The sequence below is a fragment of the Calonectris borealis genome, chromosome 11 (assembly GCF_964195595.1).
Source record: "Calonectris borealis chromosome 11, bCalBor7.hap1.2, whole genome shotgun sequence".
Lineage (NCBI taxonomy): Eukaryota > Metazoa > Chordata > Aves > Procellariiformes > Procellariidae > Calonectris > Calonectris borealis.
Window position 1 is genome coordinate 22,680,411 of NC_134322.1, and position 18,438 is coordinate 22,698,848.

An 18,438-nucleotide genomic window follows, 5' to 3' on the forward strand; every position below is an offset into this window, starting at 1 on the left:
TTTCCAGGCACATGACTCCAAGCTTTATTGATTATTTCTATACAACACAGGAATCTATAGAGTGTGGACCAAAATCCTAAAGTCCAGGCTCAGCATAAGCTTGGATCAGCAAGAAATCTAAACTGAACACTGTAGATCACAGCACGGTCCCCAGTTCCATCCCGATCCCAATGCTCTCAGTGCTAGCTACTTCTAAAGAAGGATCAGACAGTAGGAGCAAGCCTGATGATTTTAACCCCAAATGGCTTTATTGGCATACGAACTCTGGGGCCTTCCAAATACTTGTTCTCTTTCTCTCTTTACCTAAGTCACTGTAGTAACTGCCAGTATGTCAGTCTCTTCTTAGGCGGCTCTGAAGTCCCAGCTGAAGTTTTCAAGCGGGCATGTCCAGCCATGTGTTCAATTCCTTTCTGAACCCTCTAAGCCAGCAGATGAGAGTTCCTGTGATACTAAGTACTTAATTAGCAGCTTGTGCACTCTGAGTACATCAGGCAGACTAGCAGAGCATGCAGAATGAATGACAGTAGAGATGTATAAAGCACATTAGTTCTGTTGACCTGGGTTCCCTGATCTCCCACTCTATGGCTGATCTCACATGTCTCTGTCTTGCTGTCCAGGTTTTATTGGGATTTGACCATGCTGCTCCTGATGGTAGGGAACCTGATCATCATCCCTGTGGGCATCACTTTCTTCAAGGATGAAAACACTACCCCATGGATTGTCTTCAATGTGGTTTCGGACACGTTCTTCCTCATCGACCTTGTCCTTAACTTCCGAACAGGCATTGTGGTGGAGGACAACACAGAGATCATCCTAGACCCACAGAGGATCAAGATGAAGTACCTGAAGAGCTGGTTTGTGGTGGATTTTATCTCCTCCATCCCGGTGGACTATATCTTCCTGATTGTTGAAACCCGCATTGATTCTGAGGTGTACAAGACAGCCCGGGCACTGCGCATCGTGCGCTTCACTAAGATCCTCAGCCTCCTGCGGCTTCTGCGGCTCTCCCGGCTCATCCGCTATATTCATCAGTGGGAGGAGGTGAGCAGAGGCTGCGATGCACTTGCATCCTATATCTTTTCTCCACTTACGCTGGTATTACACAAAAGTGCTTTCTTTGAATGCCCATTCTCCTACTTTATGCCAGTGTGAATGCTAAAGAATTGTGTCTTGAGTCTAACGCTTTGCTTTTAGCAGGTTCCTGAGAGGGCCTTCAGCATATTGTTACTTAGTCGCTTGAGACTGTACTATCCGCTTCATGATCATAATGTATATAATCTGTGGAGATGATGTGTGGGCTGGGAGGAGAGTAAGTACAGGTGGACCCCCTGCAGGAAGTGTGTAGTTATAGAGCTGCCTGTGCGTGGAGCAGTTAGGCAGAGAGAGTGGTCTTGCCCTCTCAGAGCCCCAAAAGGTCCAGAAACAGCTCAGAGGAAAGGTCTAGAGACAGCTGACTTGCAGAACCTGTAGCATTTGTTTACCCAAGCATCTTCTTCTTTTACATGCTTATCTCTTGAATAAATGGCTTGGTGATGTATTTATAACCTTATTGCTTTGTAAATTCTCTGACACTATGTTAAGAGGAAGAGTAAAGAAGAGCAATCTGCAGACAAATAGGGTCTGGTGAAAAGCAAGAACCCCACTACCTGAACCCTGTGCTGTTCCCGGGGGAGTTCCAATATGCAGGGTGAGTTGTCAGGCGTAATGTGAGTGAAGCCACAACCTTACAAGTAGTTTGCAAATTAGGGTTTTTTTCCTGTCTCCATGCTCTCCAAAGCTGCAGGGAGCTTTCTCTACATGTCAGGAGCACATTTTCAGGAAAAGGAAAGCTGGTCAAGGCAATTTCATCTTCCTTCCCATACTTTCTCTTCTGCTTTGGAGCAGAGCCTGATGCAGAGCATGATCTAATGCAGAGTGTGCTCCTGGGAATGTGAAGGGAAAGTAGCCATGCAAGTCATGGCTAGATTGCACTGAGCTGTCACAACACTAATTCATGATGGAGCTGAACCGTTTCCTCCTCCCAGCATCACAGACTCAGAGGGAGAGCACTGGTGCATTCTTTACAAATTTCAGGCTTCACCTTTGTGGTGTTATAATTTGTGAATGCTTCACTTACAGCAGAGCATAATGCCTTGCTGAAGTTTGGGATGACATTGTGCAAGGTGCTGTACAGATGTATAGGGAGAGACAGCTCCAGCCCTGAAGAATTCACTACTAGGTTAATTTGCTTCATAGCACAGGCAGGCAGGAAGTGCATAGGGAGGTGGAGATAGGTAAAGCAGAAGTGTCTTTCCCGGTGTGACTCAGTAAGTCAGAGACTGAGCAGTGCAATGAAATATCTCCAGGACTGTTGTCTTGTCCCTTGGTTGCATTGCTTCCCTGTCCTCTAATCCGAGAACGCTCAGGAAAGGCGAGTTGGTGCTATTAGGCTTAGGCTATTGTTAAAGTAGCTCCTTCATACAGATTTACATGTAGCCACAGCACTGCAGAGCTCCGCGCTTGCTTGTTTCAGCTCCTTGACTTCCTTTCCATAAGGTGGTTGAAGAGAATTTAAGTATATTTGCTGTTGATTGTACAGAATTTGTTTTAAAAAATAATGAAATTAAAACAAATCAGTGCCCTTTCCCTGCCTTGCTTCTCATACAGTTTCACTGAGCAGCCATTTCTAGTTTCAGTCTCATAAAACAAATCGGTGGGGCATTTTGCCCTTTTGCTTGCTGTCATGGGTACAGCGGGGGACAGCACAGCCAGGTGCTCTCTGGATCCCCCCTGAAGAACAGACTCCCTGGGGTGATGCAGTGCTGCAAGTGGAAGGGACAGATGGTGTTGGATTGCAGTTTGAGACTGCAATGCAGACACTGTTATGCATTGCAGAGCCCAGCAGAGCAAACATGATAGTCTTTTTTTCAAACAGGGCTCGACCCAAGCAGCAGTTTCCCAGAGAGAGTATGATACTAGCAGGTTTTCCACCTTCTTGAATGGGGGAGGGAGGCAGAGAGAAGGTGCGATCCCTTGTCATTGGTGCAGTGCATGCTACAAAGCAACAAGGAGACGGGGAAGAGAAGTTCTTCTTCATCTTTGCATGGGAGTAAACAATTGTGCTTCCTGGAACCACACTGACAGTTCTTTCTTCCTCTTACTCTGAATTGCCTACAGATGATCCATCTCTGAAAGTTCATGTTCATCTTTCCTCACTGCACAGATCAGCAGTGCTGATCTGGAAGTGTTAATTCATGTAGGACGGAGCAGTGTTGGACTAGACTTACTCTGGGTGTATGCAAGGGACAGGTTGCTGTGCAGAGTTAAAGAAGGAAGACTGTTGGGAGAGGGGGTTCCTGAAGTCTTCTGTTCTCCTCTGCTCCCCCACTATCCCACTCCATGTCTCCTCTGCTATGTAGCTTTCTTCTCTCATAGGCTCTTTGCATATGACCAGTAAACTAAAATAGACCTGTGAGTAGGGCATGCTAGTCCACTGGAGAATAGTATGCATGCGAACTGTAGGAATCTGTGTAGGACAGTCTGAGGCAGAGTTAATAGAGGTGGATGGAGTAGTCAGAGAGGGCGCGTGCCGCCTTGTGTCTGGATAGAGCATCCCCACTCACCTGTACTGAGCTTATGGAGTGACTTTTGATGGAGCAATCACTGCTGCCATGGGAGACTTAGCTCCTTGCTTATAACCCGTGCTGAGACTGGGTCCTGTATGAGGAGGAGAGGGGCATCCAGTATACACAGAGGTGTTAATCTACTTACTCTACCTCCTAGATGAACATTACATCTGTGCATTAGTGTAACTCTGAGTGAGTACCAGGGATAAGTGGGCACTTCCTGAGTTCACAGTGAGCCTCTCCATTTCTTCCCCTGCAATTGTCCATGCTCTGCATGAATTTATCACTCACCCTGCAATCAGGAGAGAGCAGCCTTCTCTAAGGCTGCATTGCTGTAAAACAGCCAGCCACTCATCAGTTCCAGATCAATGCTAGTCATGAGTCTGTGGGCTCGAGAGCCAGTGGTTTGAAGTGCCTGCACCATTCTGGCTCAGCAGTGGACTACTCTGACATCCTCCCCCAGATCTGAAACAAGTGCTTTGGTGACTACAGCTGGGCAAACACCCTAAAGAAAAATGAAAAAAAAAAAAAGAAAAACAATCTAATGCACTCATATTCACTGGAGTACGAAAATAAGCTTAATTCCAAATGTAGCAGTTTCATTTGCATTATCCATTTTGCATGAGTGGTCCAACGAATGAATTTACCAGTAGGGCAGAATATAAAAAGAGTCTTTTTGAAGTGTCTGCCATATCTACCCTGCAGTAGGAAGCTTGATTGCAATGTAGGAAGGCATACTCGCACTGGCTCGAGCCTAGCTTGCCTGAATATCGTATTATAAACTTCAGTGTCTGGTAGTTACCAAGTCCACGAGCAGAGATCCAGGAGGGCTGGCATGGTCTGTGTCTGGAGCTGTACTGCCAGGGTTAGAACGAACATGGGTACTCCAGTCATGCCTTGGTCATATCCAGGGAAGTTCTCATCATCTCAGCCTTTGAACCACTCCAGCAGCTCTTCAGGGTATCTGGGTTGGTCTGTGGTTCTTGACCATGTGAACATGGAGGCACATTGTCACTCACAGAGTCAAGGAGTTGGGCCTTCACACTGTTGTCTCTGAGAAACTGTTCAGAGAAAGCAGGCTCTGAACATTAACATTCTACAAACCTTATCCCAAGGTCACCCAGCAGAAAGAACAAAAGCAGAATAATACCAAGTAACCCATATACCAAATCAAAATGAACCAATGCAGTTCAGATTGTGAGCGTTAAACAAAAAAAACCACCCTTTAGGTTTTCATAGGCGAAATTGATTGAATTTTTTTTTTCCTAAGAGCAATTTGCTGAGCTTTCCCTACTTTATGCACAGCATCTACCCCTGTGTTTGGTGCCAGGATGCAGTAACCTATATTTAAGATCAAACTATTTTGACTTATGAACAAGGAACATTTATTGGGACAACAGTAAAATCCTACTCCTCTAAATTGGTTTCCAAATAGCACACAGGTTTAGATAACCAAAATATTCTGATTTCAGAATCTATGTGAGGCATTATGATGGGAAGGAAAGTAACTAACTGATTTTGGTATATATCACAATGATAAGATTATCATGAGAGGATTTTTTCAGATTTATAGTTTTCAATTTTGGCAGCTGAAACCTTAAGGAAAGGACAATTTGGTGATTTTCGAACTATTACATCAATGAAAACTTGAAAACTTTCCTGAATGCCGTCCTTTTCTTCCTTTGAATTTCCATATTACATAGAAGTTTTAGAATGGAGGGAATGCATCTTCTCAGGTCTGTTACTGGCCACAGATTACATCATCTGAAAGATGACATCGCTTTAAGAAGATTCAGAGGTACTCAGAAAACTGATTTAAAAGCTAGGGGGCTTATGTGTAAGGACTAGGAGAGAGCTTCCAAAGACTATGAGAATATGGCTCCCAATTGATCTTAATTTTGATTTGAACAGCTAATTCCCTTAGTTTCTTCTGACCTATTTGTAGCCTTCCTTAAATTAAATTAAAATAATGTGGCTAGTGGCCTGGGGGATGTAATGTTAGGCCAAATCCATAACTGGATCCTGAAGGGGAGGAGCTGGGCAAAATGATTGTTCTCAAGTAGCACAGCAGGGTCCCATTCCATGAGCAGTTCAATACAGCTTAGCAGATTTTTTATCGATATGATTTGCAATTCTGTCGTGTTAAATAGCAAGGCAGACCCATGAGAGTAACTCATTAAAACCTCTGGCCACCCTTGAGTAAAATCAGACTCAACAAACACTGGTAACGTGGCAGGGAGGGGGAGAATGGACTGGATTTCTTCCTAAATTTGCATTACCTCATTTCTGAAGGCAGCATTATAAAGCATTTGCCTTTAATGTCATTACAGGAGCTTATTAGAACCATAATGCAAGTTACAGTAATTTGCATTCTCACTGCACAAAGTGACCCAAAACTTTAGCATCTTTTCCTTTTAGAGAAAATCCTGGCTGCACTGAAATAGATGGCAAAAAGCTCTTGTTGCCATATTAGAAGAAGGTCGTTCAAGATTTTACTACAGTCTTTTACATTGAACTGTTTTCACTTGTGCAGTACAACATCCTTGCAGAGGGAGGACAGACAACAGAAGGAAACAGATGTTCTCCATTCCTGTACAGACATTGCATTTTCCCTCACTTGTCCATGGGCAGCTAGTGCTCCATCCCCTGCCCTGTGCCATGTTACCTTTCAGGAGAAAGAAACCTAAAAAAGTTTTTTGGTGGAGTTTGTCTTTAGCAGGAAGTTCTACTCCTATAATGCAAATTAAGTTTTCCACCTGGGCGATGGGAATACAGTTTCAAAGAGAATATCATAAAAAATGGGTTATAATGGATTATAAGTAGCCAGGCAAATGTTTGAATAGCTGTACAGCTACAGAGGTTGCCATAAAAAGAAAAAAGCCTTTTATTTTTTTTACAGTCACCTTCTGGCAGTGCTTAATGTGTCTTCTGTCAACAGGATGGTATGATAGGGGGAATAGATGGCTTGAGGGGTTGGGATTAGGGCACGGAGCCATTTGTGTCTAGGTCAGTAGTTCAGATCCAGCTTGTAGCAAGTGAAAGTCATTTGCCGACTCATGGATGTTTTTTCTCTGATCTGTTCTTAGTGGACAGGTGCCTGTGTGACAAAATCATCCAGGGGACTGGCCCTGGTAAGCCGCAGGCTCCCCGAAGCAGCAGCAATGGGGTTAAATTCCCCCACATATCTGAAGTGAAGTCCCCACTGACCAGGGTATAAGTCATGTTAATAAGAGGGTCTTGCCTGTGCCCAACCTCTGGTTCTCTGTGTCACAAGGGCCGTCAGTCCGGGCTTGTATGCTGGGATGGAATTATAAAGGTTTTCAAAAGACATAGGCTGATCTCCTAATGATCTCTAATCACTGTGATAGCTGGTTGCTGCTCCAGCCTTTCATTTGCCTCTTCCCTCAGACTCCTCCTAGCCTACTCCTTACATGTCCTTTCACTGGACACTGTGGTAAGTTTGCCTTTCTCTTCGGGAGCTCACGTGTCTGTATTTCTCTGCCAGCAGCAGCTGCCTGCAGCTCAACGCCCATATCTTGCCAGCTGCCTGTCATTTTTCCTCAGGCCATTGTTTCTGAAGGGGGTTTCTGGCAGGCTCTATTATTGCTGTTGGGTTACAATAACAGAGGGTCCTCAAAGGAGAAGTGCTGGAGTCTGGCATGAGGAGATTCCTCCTGCAATCAGTGTCATTTTCTAAAATTTAATACCATGGAGGCTTCGCACTTTATTGATGAGGCATGCTCCAGCTGCAGCAACGTAGGGACCCTGGGCCCTCAGCATATTGACACAACCTGCCGTGTTGCTGCCATATACCATCACGGCATGCTTATGGAGGGTGTTGTGACCTACATCAAGTACATTTGTAACAGGGAGAGGGGTCTGGAGAACCCTGTCCTCTGACTGCAAAACTTAAGGAAAACTTCTGGAAGCCTTCTAAATCACAGAAAAATCCTGTGAGCTCAGGAACCAGCAAGGGCAATGCCCAGTTCCCTTAGATGTGTAGGAACAGAGATTCACACCTCAGTAGGGCTGTGCCCCATAGAAAAAGCACTGTGAAGGCCAGCCTGAAAGGCCTGTACCCTCCGTGGAGCTGGACTTGAGCACCTCAGGTTGTGTATGTGCTCTAACCAGCCTGCACAATGCTCTGCATAGCCGGGGCTGAGCCTTGTGTCAATATATCATACAATGTATATGCGATGTACATATATATAGTATATATATATAGGAACAGCCGATACAGCTTTTGAAGCCATTCAGAGGGAGATTCTTGTTACCATTGGGGTTGCTGATCCAATGCCAAATCTGTTTTTGTCTTTTAGCAGTATGGGAATCATGTTCTGCCAAACTCACCCAATACTTTAAGGCCAGCATGTCTAAGGTACATTAGCTTTGGCAAGTGGTAGCAAATTAATTGCTCCTTTCGTTGAAGCTTCTTCCAGGAAGGCGCTATTGATTGCATTCATATCAAGTGAAAAACTTAATAAGGTAGCTGAAGAGAACAGCATTTCCTCACATCACTTTTTGTATTTAGCAAGACAGGGTTGGAAAGGAACGTGCCAAATCCGTAAGTTGTGTGAATGAAGCAGGAACTTGGCCCAAATAGGACCATGGGAAAAAAAAATCAATCTGGTTAGTAGGGAAGGAAGAAGAGGGGATTTGCGAGTGTAAGAAGGAGCGTGGCAGCCTGCAGTTGCTTTTTGCCAAGAGAAATTGAAGTCAGTTACTTCATCACCCCACAGAGCATCCTCATGTGCTCTGAGCCAGTCACTGGGCAAGGGGAAGTGCCAGATGGGGACCTGAACAGCTGCTCCTGCTGGAGTTGGAGTGAAAGGGAGAGCAAAGCTCTGCTAGCAGGAAGAGAAGAATACCCCGCTCACAGGAATAATTAAAGGTTTAGATTCTGGAAAGGAATCGGTATCTGAACAGCTCTTTAGATATGTGTGTGGTTTCTTCTGTCTGGTTTGCTTTGCTTGTCTCCCCCCTTGAAGCTGGTGGGCACTCTGAGGCACCACTGGACACCAGAGGAATCCATGGTAGTAGGTACCTACCTAGTCGATTTTATTCTGGTAAGTGGATAGGGCTGGTGGGAGAGAACAACCAATTATCAATACACCTCGCTGTCTGTAGATGTAACACCCTGTGGCAAGTGCGGTTCTGTTGTAGAGCTCAAGGCAGAGCACAAGCCTGAATTCCTCTCACAGACGAAGCTCACTAGGATGGAGTGCAGTATTCAGACCTCAGGCTCCAGCACCACTGCTAGATAATGCTGTGAGTTGAAGAATTCATGTGCGTTGCCATGCAAACAAGGTAGCCGAAGGCAAGCTCTTGCCTTTCAAAGGTGCTGTGCACTGAGGAATGGAGATGGGCAACGTCAGCCATGCAGAAAGGTCAGGACCCATCCTGCCGGCGGGGCTGCACACGGGCTCAGCTGTCTGGAGGGGCCTGACCCTGGCCAGACTGGCTGGGGAAAGAAGGAACGCTCTTCCACAGGGCAGCAAAACCCGAGGCCAAGCTTTGGCTCTGAGCAATTCTCACTTCCACTCTAGAGTAAAGGTTGCCGGCTACAGTGCAAGACTCTCTGCAACACACCATGTGTAGGGCACCGGAGCTGGAAAGCCCCAGCCCTGAGAACATGTTTGGTTTTCACCCTCTTTTCTTCTTGCCAGAAATATGCTAATGCAATGCAAAAGAGCCTTACTTTCCCCACTAGTTTGAGGTGAAAGGAAGAAGTCTTTCTCGGGAAGGACAAGCTTCGCTCCTGAGCAAGGCACAGAGAGGCGCCGAAGGTTTAATGGGCAAGAGCCTTATTGATGAAGTTATTTTCTGAGCACCGCTGTGAAAAGAGCTGTTTCGAAGACAGTTTCAGGACATGCAATTATCCAGTTTGCCAGCTTAATGCATTCAACTTAACCTCATTTTTATAAAGCAGAAATCAATGTGGTAACTTTTTCAGAGCTGAGAGATGACATTTTATTCTTGCTTCTCTCATAAGGATACATATTTTTAAGCTTCCTCTTCTACTTTAACTCCTCCCTCTCCCAGTTTTGATTAAGCAGGAATACCCCAAGGGCTAGGGGAGAGCAATTTCCACATTCCCAGAGTCACATTAGAATGGAAAATGTTTCTGAAATCTCTTCACAGTAGATGGCAAAATTTTCCTTATTGCCTTCTTGGAAAAGGACTTGGAAGTACGTCTATGACTTCGAGAACCTTTTTATTGATTTTATTCCAGCACCACTTCACCAGGGAAGAATTCTAATGTGTTGTTGACGGTGCTGATCTTCACCCCGGTTTTGATTTCCAAGGAATGCGTTTCTCCTGTTCTCTGCTCTTCCAGCGTCTGTCACCTTCTCTACTCCCACATGGTCAGGGATATTTTGGTAACTATTCCTGCCTTGTGTCTTCTCCTCTTCCTAAGCAAGAAGTCCTGCAGAACGGCAGCTGCCAGAGCTGTGAGCTGGATAATGTCTGTCCAGAAGCTCCTCAACAAGGGTGTGCCATAAAATGGAAGAGATTAGGGTAATTGCCCTGCTTTTCATTAATATGCCTCCTCTCCTACCCCTGGCACTTCCTGAAGTGGGTTGCACCACACATACAGTGTTTTAGTCTAGTGACACATGCAAAATCCTTGCAGACTAAAGATAAAACTTTAGAACAAAAATCTTCAGCCCAGGCTTACTGTGCTGCCACCTTACCCATCATGATTCTCTTATGTTCAAGAAAGTAAAAGCGCTTCAGCTTTTAATTCTTTCAGGTAAACGTGAGTTGTACTTCTCTCCCTCCCCCCGATCAGTGCCCCATGACTGGGTTTTTTATTATAGAAGTTGACAAAAACATTTCCTTGGTGCCCTTGTTTCAAGCTTTTGGTAGCAGATTGATGGCACAATGGTCCCAAAGAGCAGAGCAGCCCAAGCCCTCCCCAAGGCTCCCTGAGCGATTCAGCGCGTGACTCAGCAGTGCTGCAGTTGGATGCACTGCAGCATCAGAGGGACGGATGGTGGCAGTCGGCCACACACTGTGCAGTGCTGAGCTGGATCAGCTGCAGAGGAGCCGGGACCATGCAGCACTCTCAGTTCTCACCTCAGTGATTCTCTATACGATCTGTTTGGTCAAGGGCAGAATGCAAGGGTGTATGTTTGCATACATAGAGGGAAAGGGGAACGAAGACTCTGGACTTTGGCTTTTTAATCTAAAGACAAAACTTTTCCCTGACCATGTAAAATGGCAATGGTGGCTCTATCTACCTTGGCAGAACCATGTAGCATACAGTTCCCCGCTGAACTGCTGGTGACTGTATCTTTGCCAGGTGCTCATCCAGTATTTATGAGGGAGAAACCAGAAATCAGGGAGGGCCTGATCACAGGAAACATTCTGCCTTTCGTGACAGCTGGAAAAAGAAAGTGAGAGATGTGATCTGAAAACAGAAACACTAGAATTCTTCTTCTAGCCTCCCTCTGGGCTTAGGATAAGCCATGTGCCTGTAGTCCCATAATGTTCCTTTCCGTAAAATGAAGATAATAATGTAGTCACCTCACAGATCTTAAACAGCTGCAGTTCATTCACGCTTCTGAGGTGCCATTAGGCCTGGGATCTGCTCTGACATAGACCCTGAGCAATCCCATTGAGATATGACATAAACATATACTTCTTTGCTAAGTATCCTTTGGCAAGTCCTGCTCCCAGGGCTGCGGGGACATTGTTCCTACTCTTCTCTAGAAACAGAGCCCTAATCCAATGTGGGACATACATCTCTTTTATCTTAGCACACCCTACTGTCTCATGTGGCTTTTCATTATTCTGTGATATATCTAATATCCTCTCCCTTGACCTGTTGACTTGGGGTCATCAAGGTAGGTGAGCACAGAAGAGGATGGTATCATGGTTACTTGTATCTTTGATCCCTGAGAGTTAGGAAAAGGTTGGGGAATGTATTTCTCAAGTTTGGATCCATCCAGGATAGATCATCAAGAAAGGATGATGGTCTGTGCAGTGTGTAAGTGGATTTGGAGTAGAAGGAGACGGGCCAGAGGGGAAATCTTGAGTTAAGAAGTGAGTCAGGTGTGGGCCAGGAGCTGAAGATGGCTAGAGAGAAATTGGAAAAGAAGTGTCTTGGTGCAACGCTAGTGGAGGAGAGAGCAGCAACGCTGGGCAGCGAGGTCAGGGAGGGGAAGTCATTCTGCAAAACGCTGCCCAGTGCTGGGGTGTGCACAGAGCCATACCCCAGGGAGCAGGGAGCAGCTGGGAGTCTGCCCTCGCGTAGCATCACTTTAGGTCTGGCTCCAGTTTCGGGTGGTGGAGCCTGTGGAGGGTGAACTTTGCGAGAACCTCTCTCTGCGCTGGCAGTGACAAGCAATCAAACAAGCAGCAGCAGTGCTTCCTTGTAAACGCTGGGAAGGAACTGTGAGGATAATGTCCCTTAAAGCAGCTGACAGGCCTGCTCTTCCTCAAGTCCCTGGAGGGGGTGGAGAGCAGTTAACATGCAGCAGCTGTGTTTGTTTTTTTTTTCATTTATATATTTTTTTTTTTCACCCAGCAAACTGCCGGGTGTTAATTCCTCTTGATTTGCTGTGTCTCAGTGGAGCCTAGTTTGGAGAGGCTGTCCCTCGAATAGGGTTGATTAGACTCCTCTCCAGTATGCATCACCCAAACATCCACTAATTCCACTTTATCCCAACAGTGTGACTGGCTTTTCTGATGCTACAAAGAATTAAGCTTAAATTGTGTAGTTAATTATACAAACTTGGTGCACCGAAGTCCAGAGACCTCTGTCAGGGCCCAGCAGCGATCACCAATGAAAGATCCTCAGCAGAGAAATAATTTCCAGTCATCCTCTCGTCACTGCCACCCAAAACTGGTCCCATCTACTGGGCCCAGCTCTAACTGATTTCTGCAAGTAGCAGGATGTACCGGGAGATGAGACATGTCAACGTGACATGTCACTAGGAAAGCTCCTCCCTTTCGGTGCTAAAGGGATGCCCCCCCCAAAGTCACCATACTTATAAATCTTCCCTGAAAAATACAAGTGGTGGGTCAAGGAAATTGTGCCTCCGCTACACTGGAAAATTGTTATAGCACATCACAGAGGTCAGAAAAGCTTGGCAGCAGCCCTGACAAATGGCTTGGCTGGCAGAGCCTTACCATGGCCCTTACGTGCCACAGGGATATCTGAAGAGACCACCTAGAGAAAGCCTAGCCAACTGCACACCTCCCAGGGGCTCCTGCAGGCTGGCAATATCCCCTGCAGCTGGAGGGGGATATTCTTCTGGTGGGTTTGTGTAAATGTGTTGTAATGCACTGATGAACTTTGGGTATCACATGAGCCCAGCACTTCTTCACTCTCCCTGTATCTCCCTATATCTCTGTCCCTGCCTTGTGCTAGAGAGAGATGCAAAGTGAAGCCACTAATGAGTCATGGGGAGCTCATGCCGTGATCACCTTCCTCTCTATTTCCATATTACTCTTTCATGCATAGAAAGGATAAAAAGGGCTGTCATTTGCATACAGGTGGAGAGAGGAAAAAAATATGTGTGATTCAGGTTGGTTGTGCCTTCTCCAGCAGGCTCTTCCCCCTCCCCACAAGCCTGGCCTGTGGGTGATCCTTGCTCCTCTGCACTCGGAGCACTTCCACAAAGGTCTGTTCCCTGCCAGGATGTGCAGGCATCTTACCAACTGCCCTTTTCAGTCGATAAATCACCTCTAGCTTGTAGGTATGAGGAAGGACAGATAGGAACTTTTCCCTTTAGCTCTCTGCCCTCCAGATCTGAAAGACATGTTTGTGTTTTGTCCTGAGCATAAGGCAGACCCAGTCCAACTCTGGAATGTGAAAGAAATACAGAGGAAGGCAGCAGAGCGGGAGGAGAGCAGAATGAAGAGGGCTTGTGTGAAGTGAGACAGTAGAAATGAGGGATGAGGAAGCCTGCTGCATCATCTAGTCTGTCCCGGCACAGAATTGTCCGTTTGATCTTCAAAGGCTGTTGTCAGATAAGTTTTAAATGTGTCAAGTAGCAATACCTTGTCACTTTTTCCGAGATGTTCATCTTGCGGCATTGTCTTGTATACTGTGCACGGGATTACTTACTTTCCAATGCAGTAGATTGCTGTGCTTAGCCAGGGTCTGACTGTGCTTTGGCCCACAGGGAACAAGCGGGCCAGAGAGTGGAGAGCTGGTCTTTGCTGTTGCTGGGGGGAAGAGATTGGCTCCTCCAGCACGGAAAGCAAAAGGAGAGATCTCTCTCGTATCCACTATGAGGGAGAGGGGTGAGCATGTAGCAGTGAGCGTAGCAGATTGGAGCTCCCGTCCTGCTTTGCTGCCTTGAACAGCGCATGTGGACAGAGTGCAGCTACGCTTCAGGGGAACTTGAGGAATTCTTCCTGGAGCTTCTGTCATGACCCATGGCAGTAATGTTGCTGGAGATGAGATGCAAGCACGTGATGCTGCTGCTTCTCATATATAGATTTTTGCCCCTCTCCTTGCCCTCTTCAAGGTCATTTTAGCAGCTGGCAGGGAAGGAAGAAAGCAGCCCATTTTAGAAAGATGGAAAAAACCCATCAGTTTCCATCCTGGCTTGCTGTGAGTGCTGGAAATGCAGACGATGAGGTCTGGAGCCAGGCTGGAACATGTTCCTCTGACCTTTACCCTCTCCTTCCTCCCCGCTTCCCGAGGCACAGCATGCTGCAAGCTTCTACAGGAGATGGTTCCTTTAAAAGGAATCTTATCGCAAACCACTCTCCCCTTATCTGCAGCCTTCAGATGTGGAGGTGCTGCACAGAGTGCTGACTGGGGACCTGCAGCAGCTGGAAGCAGCTTTCCATCTGCTGCTGAAAAGAGGAAGCTCTCTGGACCTCCCTCCCAGCCTGTCTGCAGCAGTGCATCCACTAAACCAGCCATGCACGGTCATGGGAGAGGCATCCCTCCTCCTTTTAAAGATTCACCAGCATTGCAGAAAAATGCTAACATATCTTTGCTGACTTTGCTCTAGTCGGGGTATCAACAGCACCATGGAGGGGGAATCTTACATGTCAGAGCAGGATCATACCTCCGCTGAATACCCATGGGCCTTGGTGAGATTTGCATAGCCCCTGGGGAGGCTTGTACTGCTTCATCTTCCCTGCTCTTTGCATCCAAGCAAACCTGCTACTGTGGGCTACAAGTGCAGTGTGGCAAGCTCCTGAGGGTGAAAGCTTTGCCATTTCCTTGCCTGATAAATGTTGCCCCAGCCTGAGCGATTGCAGGCTGCAGGATGTGCTGCTCATTTCAGCCTTTCCTTCCTACCTCTGCAGCCTCTGGCCAGCAGCAGCAGACGGAGGCGAAGCAGCCTCAGAGCCCAGCGTTTGACCCTCATCAACTAATGGGCGTGAGGGAAGGACACGAGCCAGTGCTACAATCAGTCATTTGAGTGAAGCAGTGCCTGTTTTGATTAGCTAGCAATTTTTCTGGTCATTTAGAGGAAAAGTTGCCTTCATGTGTTCCCTCCTTCCTGGGGGAAACGTGAGCTGTAGGACACCACCCCAAAACTTCCTCTACTGTTTTGGAAGGGGAGAGAAACTATTCTGTGAGAGAGATCTTTCAAACAGAAGAGGGGGGAGAGGGTATTTCCACAGTGATTAAAGTGGAAAGACCAAGCTAAAAGGGATGAGGCATATTTTGTTCCAGGCAAGGTATTTCCTCAGCATGAGGGCTGGGCATCAGCACCCCACACAGTGGCTTCTTGCTCCCATCACTTGTTTGCAGATGGTCCAGAGCTTACCCTGTCTGACAGCTAACAACCAGCTCCTTGCCGCTGAGACCGGCAGTTCAGGGCACTGTGGGTTGCTTTTTGGAGCCAGGAAGGTGGGAAGGTGGCACCGATGCGCCAGCTTAATTGACAGCTGGCACAGAAAAGGGGATGTGCTGATGGATGGGAGGCAGCTGCCAACTCCAGATGCCAGCACTGGCATCAGAAAAGTGGCAGGAGAAAGAGCCAGGAGCAAGCCGGGGTGGTGGTGGGGAAACGAGCCTGGGACATAACCATGTGAGTGGGGTTAGTGCATAACTCTGTGTTGAAACCCTGGGAAATGTGGCAGACCAGGTGGCTGGCTGGGAGGCTTGACTGCGAGGGCAGCGGAGTGCTCTGAGTCCTTGGTCTGGAGCCTCCTGGGAGCAGGACAGCAAGCTGTGCACTTTTCTGCTTACTGCTGGAAAGACTCGAAGCCAGGTGTGAAGGGCTAAGCTCCCCACAGTTGGTAATTACAGGAGAGCACTGTCAGCCAGTTCGCAGGCTGACCAGGGAGAGATCTTCTTGATTCCTGGAGCGGTGGCAGCTGGAGGTCATCTGTGGTCATCAGTTCTAGTGAAGACATCCTTTCATCTTGCGTACATGTGTATATTTGTGTGTATGGGGCTGACAACTTAGCAAAGCCCAGCTGGCTTGCTGGAGGGTGACGGGACATACTGGCCAGACGCTTGTCTTTGTGGCTGGCCCAGCCTGTCCATGGCTGTCACTGCTGGTCTTCCCTTTATGTCTTTTGCGATTATAAGGATTTGCCAGGTCACCTTGGGTGTACTGAATCATAGTGAAGATATGCTGGGTTGGGTGCAATCCAGGTGCAATCACAGCTGCTCACAGAAGTCTCCTGTACTCTGTATCAGCCCTGATTTCTGATGCCCTAAATGATGTGGCTTCCTACCTTTCCTTTAGCAAGGTAACGCTGCTAAAAGAGCCTTACAATCAGTATTTTCCCTTGATGTTCAAGGGAAAGTTTTCTCTTGCATCCCAATACATTCTACTCCATGCCCCTCACCTCATCCCTAATGATCCTCAACACTTTCCTCCTCACCTCCCTCTTGACATCCAGCAGATCTGAAGAATAGACAATTGCCAAATTCTTTCTCATTAGTCTTGTCAAAAGTGTTTGCATCCTCCATGATATTTAGTCTACAGATGAGAGATGGGATCTGTAATGAAATCCTGGTGTTCAGATCATTTCTTGTCTCTGTGATAGGGAGAGTTACATAGCTGAGATTCAAATACCAATCATTTGTTAAAAATTTGGACACCAGTCTAATCCTTCCAGAGATCGAGATGCCTGGGGTTTTAGGGAGATCCAAACTAATAACTAGGCTGTCAAGACATCTGACAGTTCCTGACTCCCTTCCATTTTCAGTCTTCCCACTTTGGACTGTGAAATATTTGATCCCTCTGATTATTTTGTTTACTGCTCTTCGGAGTGCCCACACCCATCTGTGTGCTTCAGAGCAAATTCTCTTGAGGAAGTCGCCAATTCATAGGTGGTCACGAAGAGAAACTTCACTGGAATTCCCATGTCTCACTAGCTACCCACCACGTGCACAAAATTCTTAAATATTATGGTGCTGTGAACCCAACAGTTATTCTTGTAAGTTTAGTGAAAGGAGTCGAAATCTCCTGGTTTGTGAGATTTCAACTGTATCAGATGCAGAACTGGGAAGTCAGATCCCATGGTTCTGAATTCATGCTAAGCCCTAAACTGACGGAGCAGGCTCATATCTGGGTTCTCCCATTCAGGCTTTGAAATCTGAAGAGGTCAAGTTTGGTGCCCTCCGTTTGCTTCATCCCATGCTCAGTTTAACCTTGTCTTCTTGAGGCATCCCACCACCCCTTCTCAGGCTGCTGAGATGACAGCAGTCTGAGAAGGGGTCAAGTTTGCCTCAAGTTGGGTTTCAAAACAGCCTAACTCTTTCTTACCCCGTGTTGCTCTAGCAGAACTCCTTGTCTGCAACTTAAGTCCCTATTCACTTTGTGGAGGGGAAAGCACCATAGAGAAAGAAACTAATAGTATTATTTAAAACAGAGAATCATTTAGTCCTAGTGCTAAAGCTTTCTGAAACAAGTACTTTAACAGTGTCTCGGAAGAATGTCCCTACTGCCCTGCTGGTTCTCCTTGCCTGATCCCCTATGTTGCAGCTGCTCCTGGTATCTACATCCTCTGCCTGACATGCTTGTGTCCTGATTCACATTTCTTGCTCTGCCAAAGCTTTACGGGGTCAGGGATCTGGCTTCATTTATAATCACTGCTGACACTTAATAATAATTCTGCCTTAGGTTAGAAGAGCTCATGGAAAAGACACTCATTATAGTAAATGCAAACCACTGAAGCACTGCACGGGTCCCTTCTCCATCCCTTCTTACAGCATGGCTTGCTCTCTAGGGCAGAAGTCTAGTCCTGTGTTGCAGTTTTACCACTCTATTAGTACTCTTTTTGGGGGGAGAAAAGGCAATGTCAGTCAGTCTTGATTCCTGCTGTCACTTCAGCATGAGTCTGAACCACTTCTTGAGTCCCAGCTTGTCTAGTATCTGCACTGCATCTGTACAAGCACACATGCAGACACAGACTACACCACAGCCTTACTTCTTCCAAGGTAGAGGGCCTGAGTATTTTCTGCCCTTTTGCACAGCTCTCATTCATGTGGTCTGGAGAGATCAAGCGTGACTGAGGCTGAACACCATCCAGGAGCAGATATCCTGAGATACTCAGCCCTCCTAAATTCACTGCTGATACTTTGAACAGGTGCTACAGCTACAGCCACTGCTAGGGATGGAAAAGTGTGTGCCACGAGGCTGGCTCCACATACCTATTGCTTGCTTGGAGTCCATTCTTGCTTTCCAGTGTAGATATAGCTTCTGTGTACATAGCCTGTAGCCTTTGTAGACATAGCCAGTGTAGACATAGCTCTTGTAAAACCCAGTCAGTCACAGAGGTAAAGCAGATTCTACCCCAGACTTAATTTCTCCGAATAAACATTCAGAGGTATGGACAAGGGAGGCTCTGCTGCGGCAGTATGCAGTGAGCTGCTAGGGGATTGTAAAGAATGATC

The 18,438-nt window shown here is 46.7% G+C and overlaps 1 protein-coding gene across 1 annotated transcript in view; it reads left to right on the forward strand.

Annotated features, from left to right (window-relative positions):
* HCN4 (hyperpolarization activated cyclic nucleotide gated potassium channel 4) overlaps positions 1-18,438 on the forward strand; it is a 107,845-nt gene that overhangs the window by 28,966 nt on the left and 60,441 nt on the right. Inside the window, exon 2 of the mRNA XM_075159564.1 lies at positions 618-1,041. Coding sequence (XP_075015665.1) covers positions 618-1,041 — 424 coding nt within the window. The remainder of the gene's footprint in view (positions 1-617; positions 1,042-18,438) is intronic.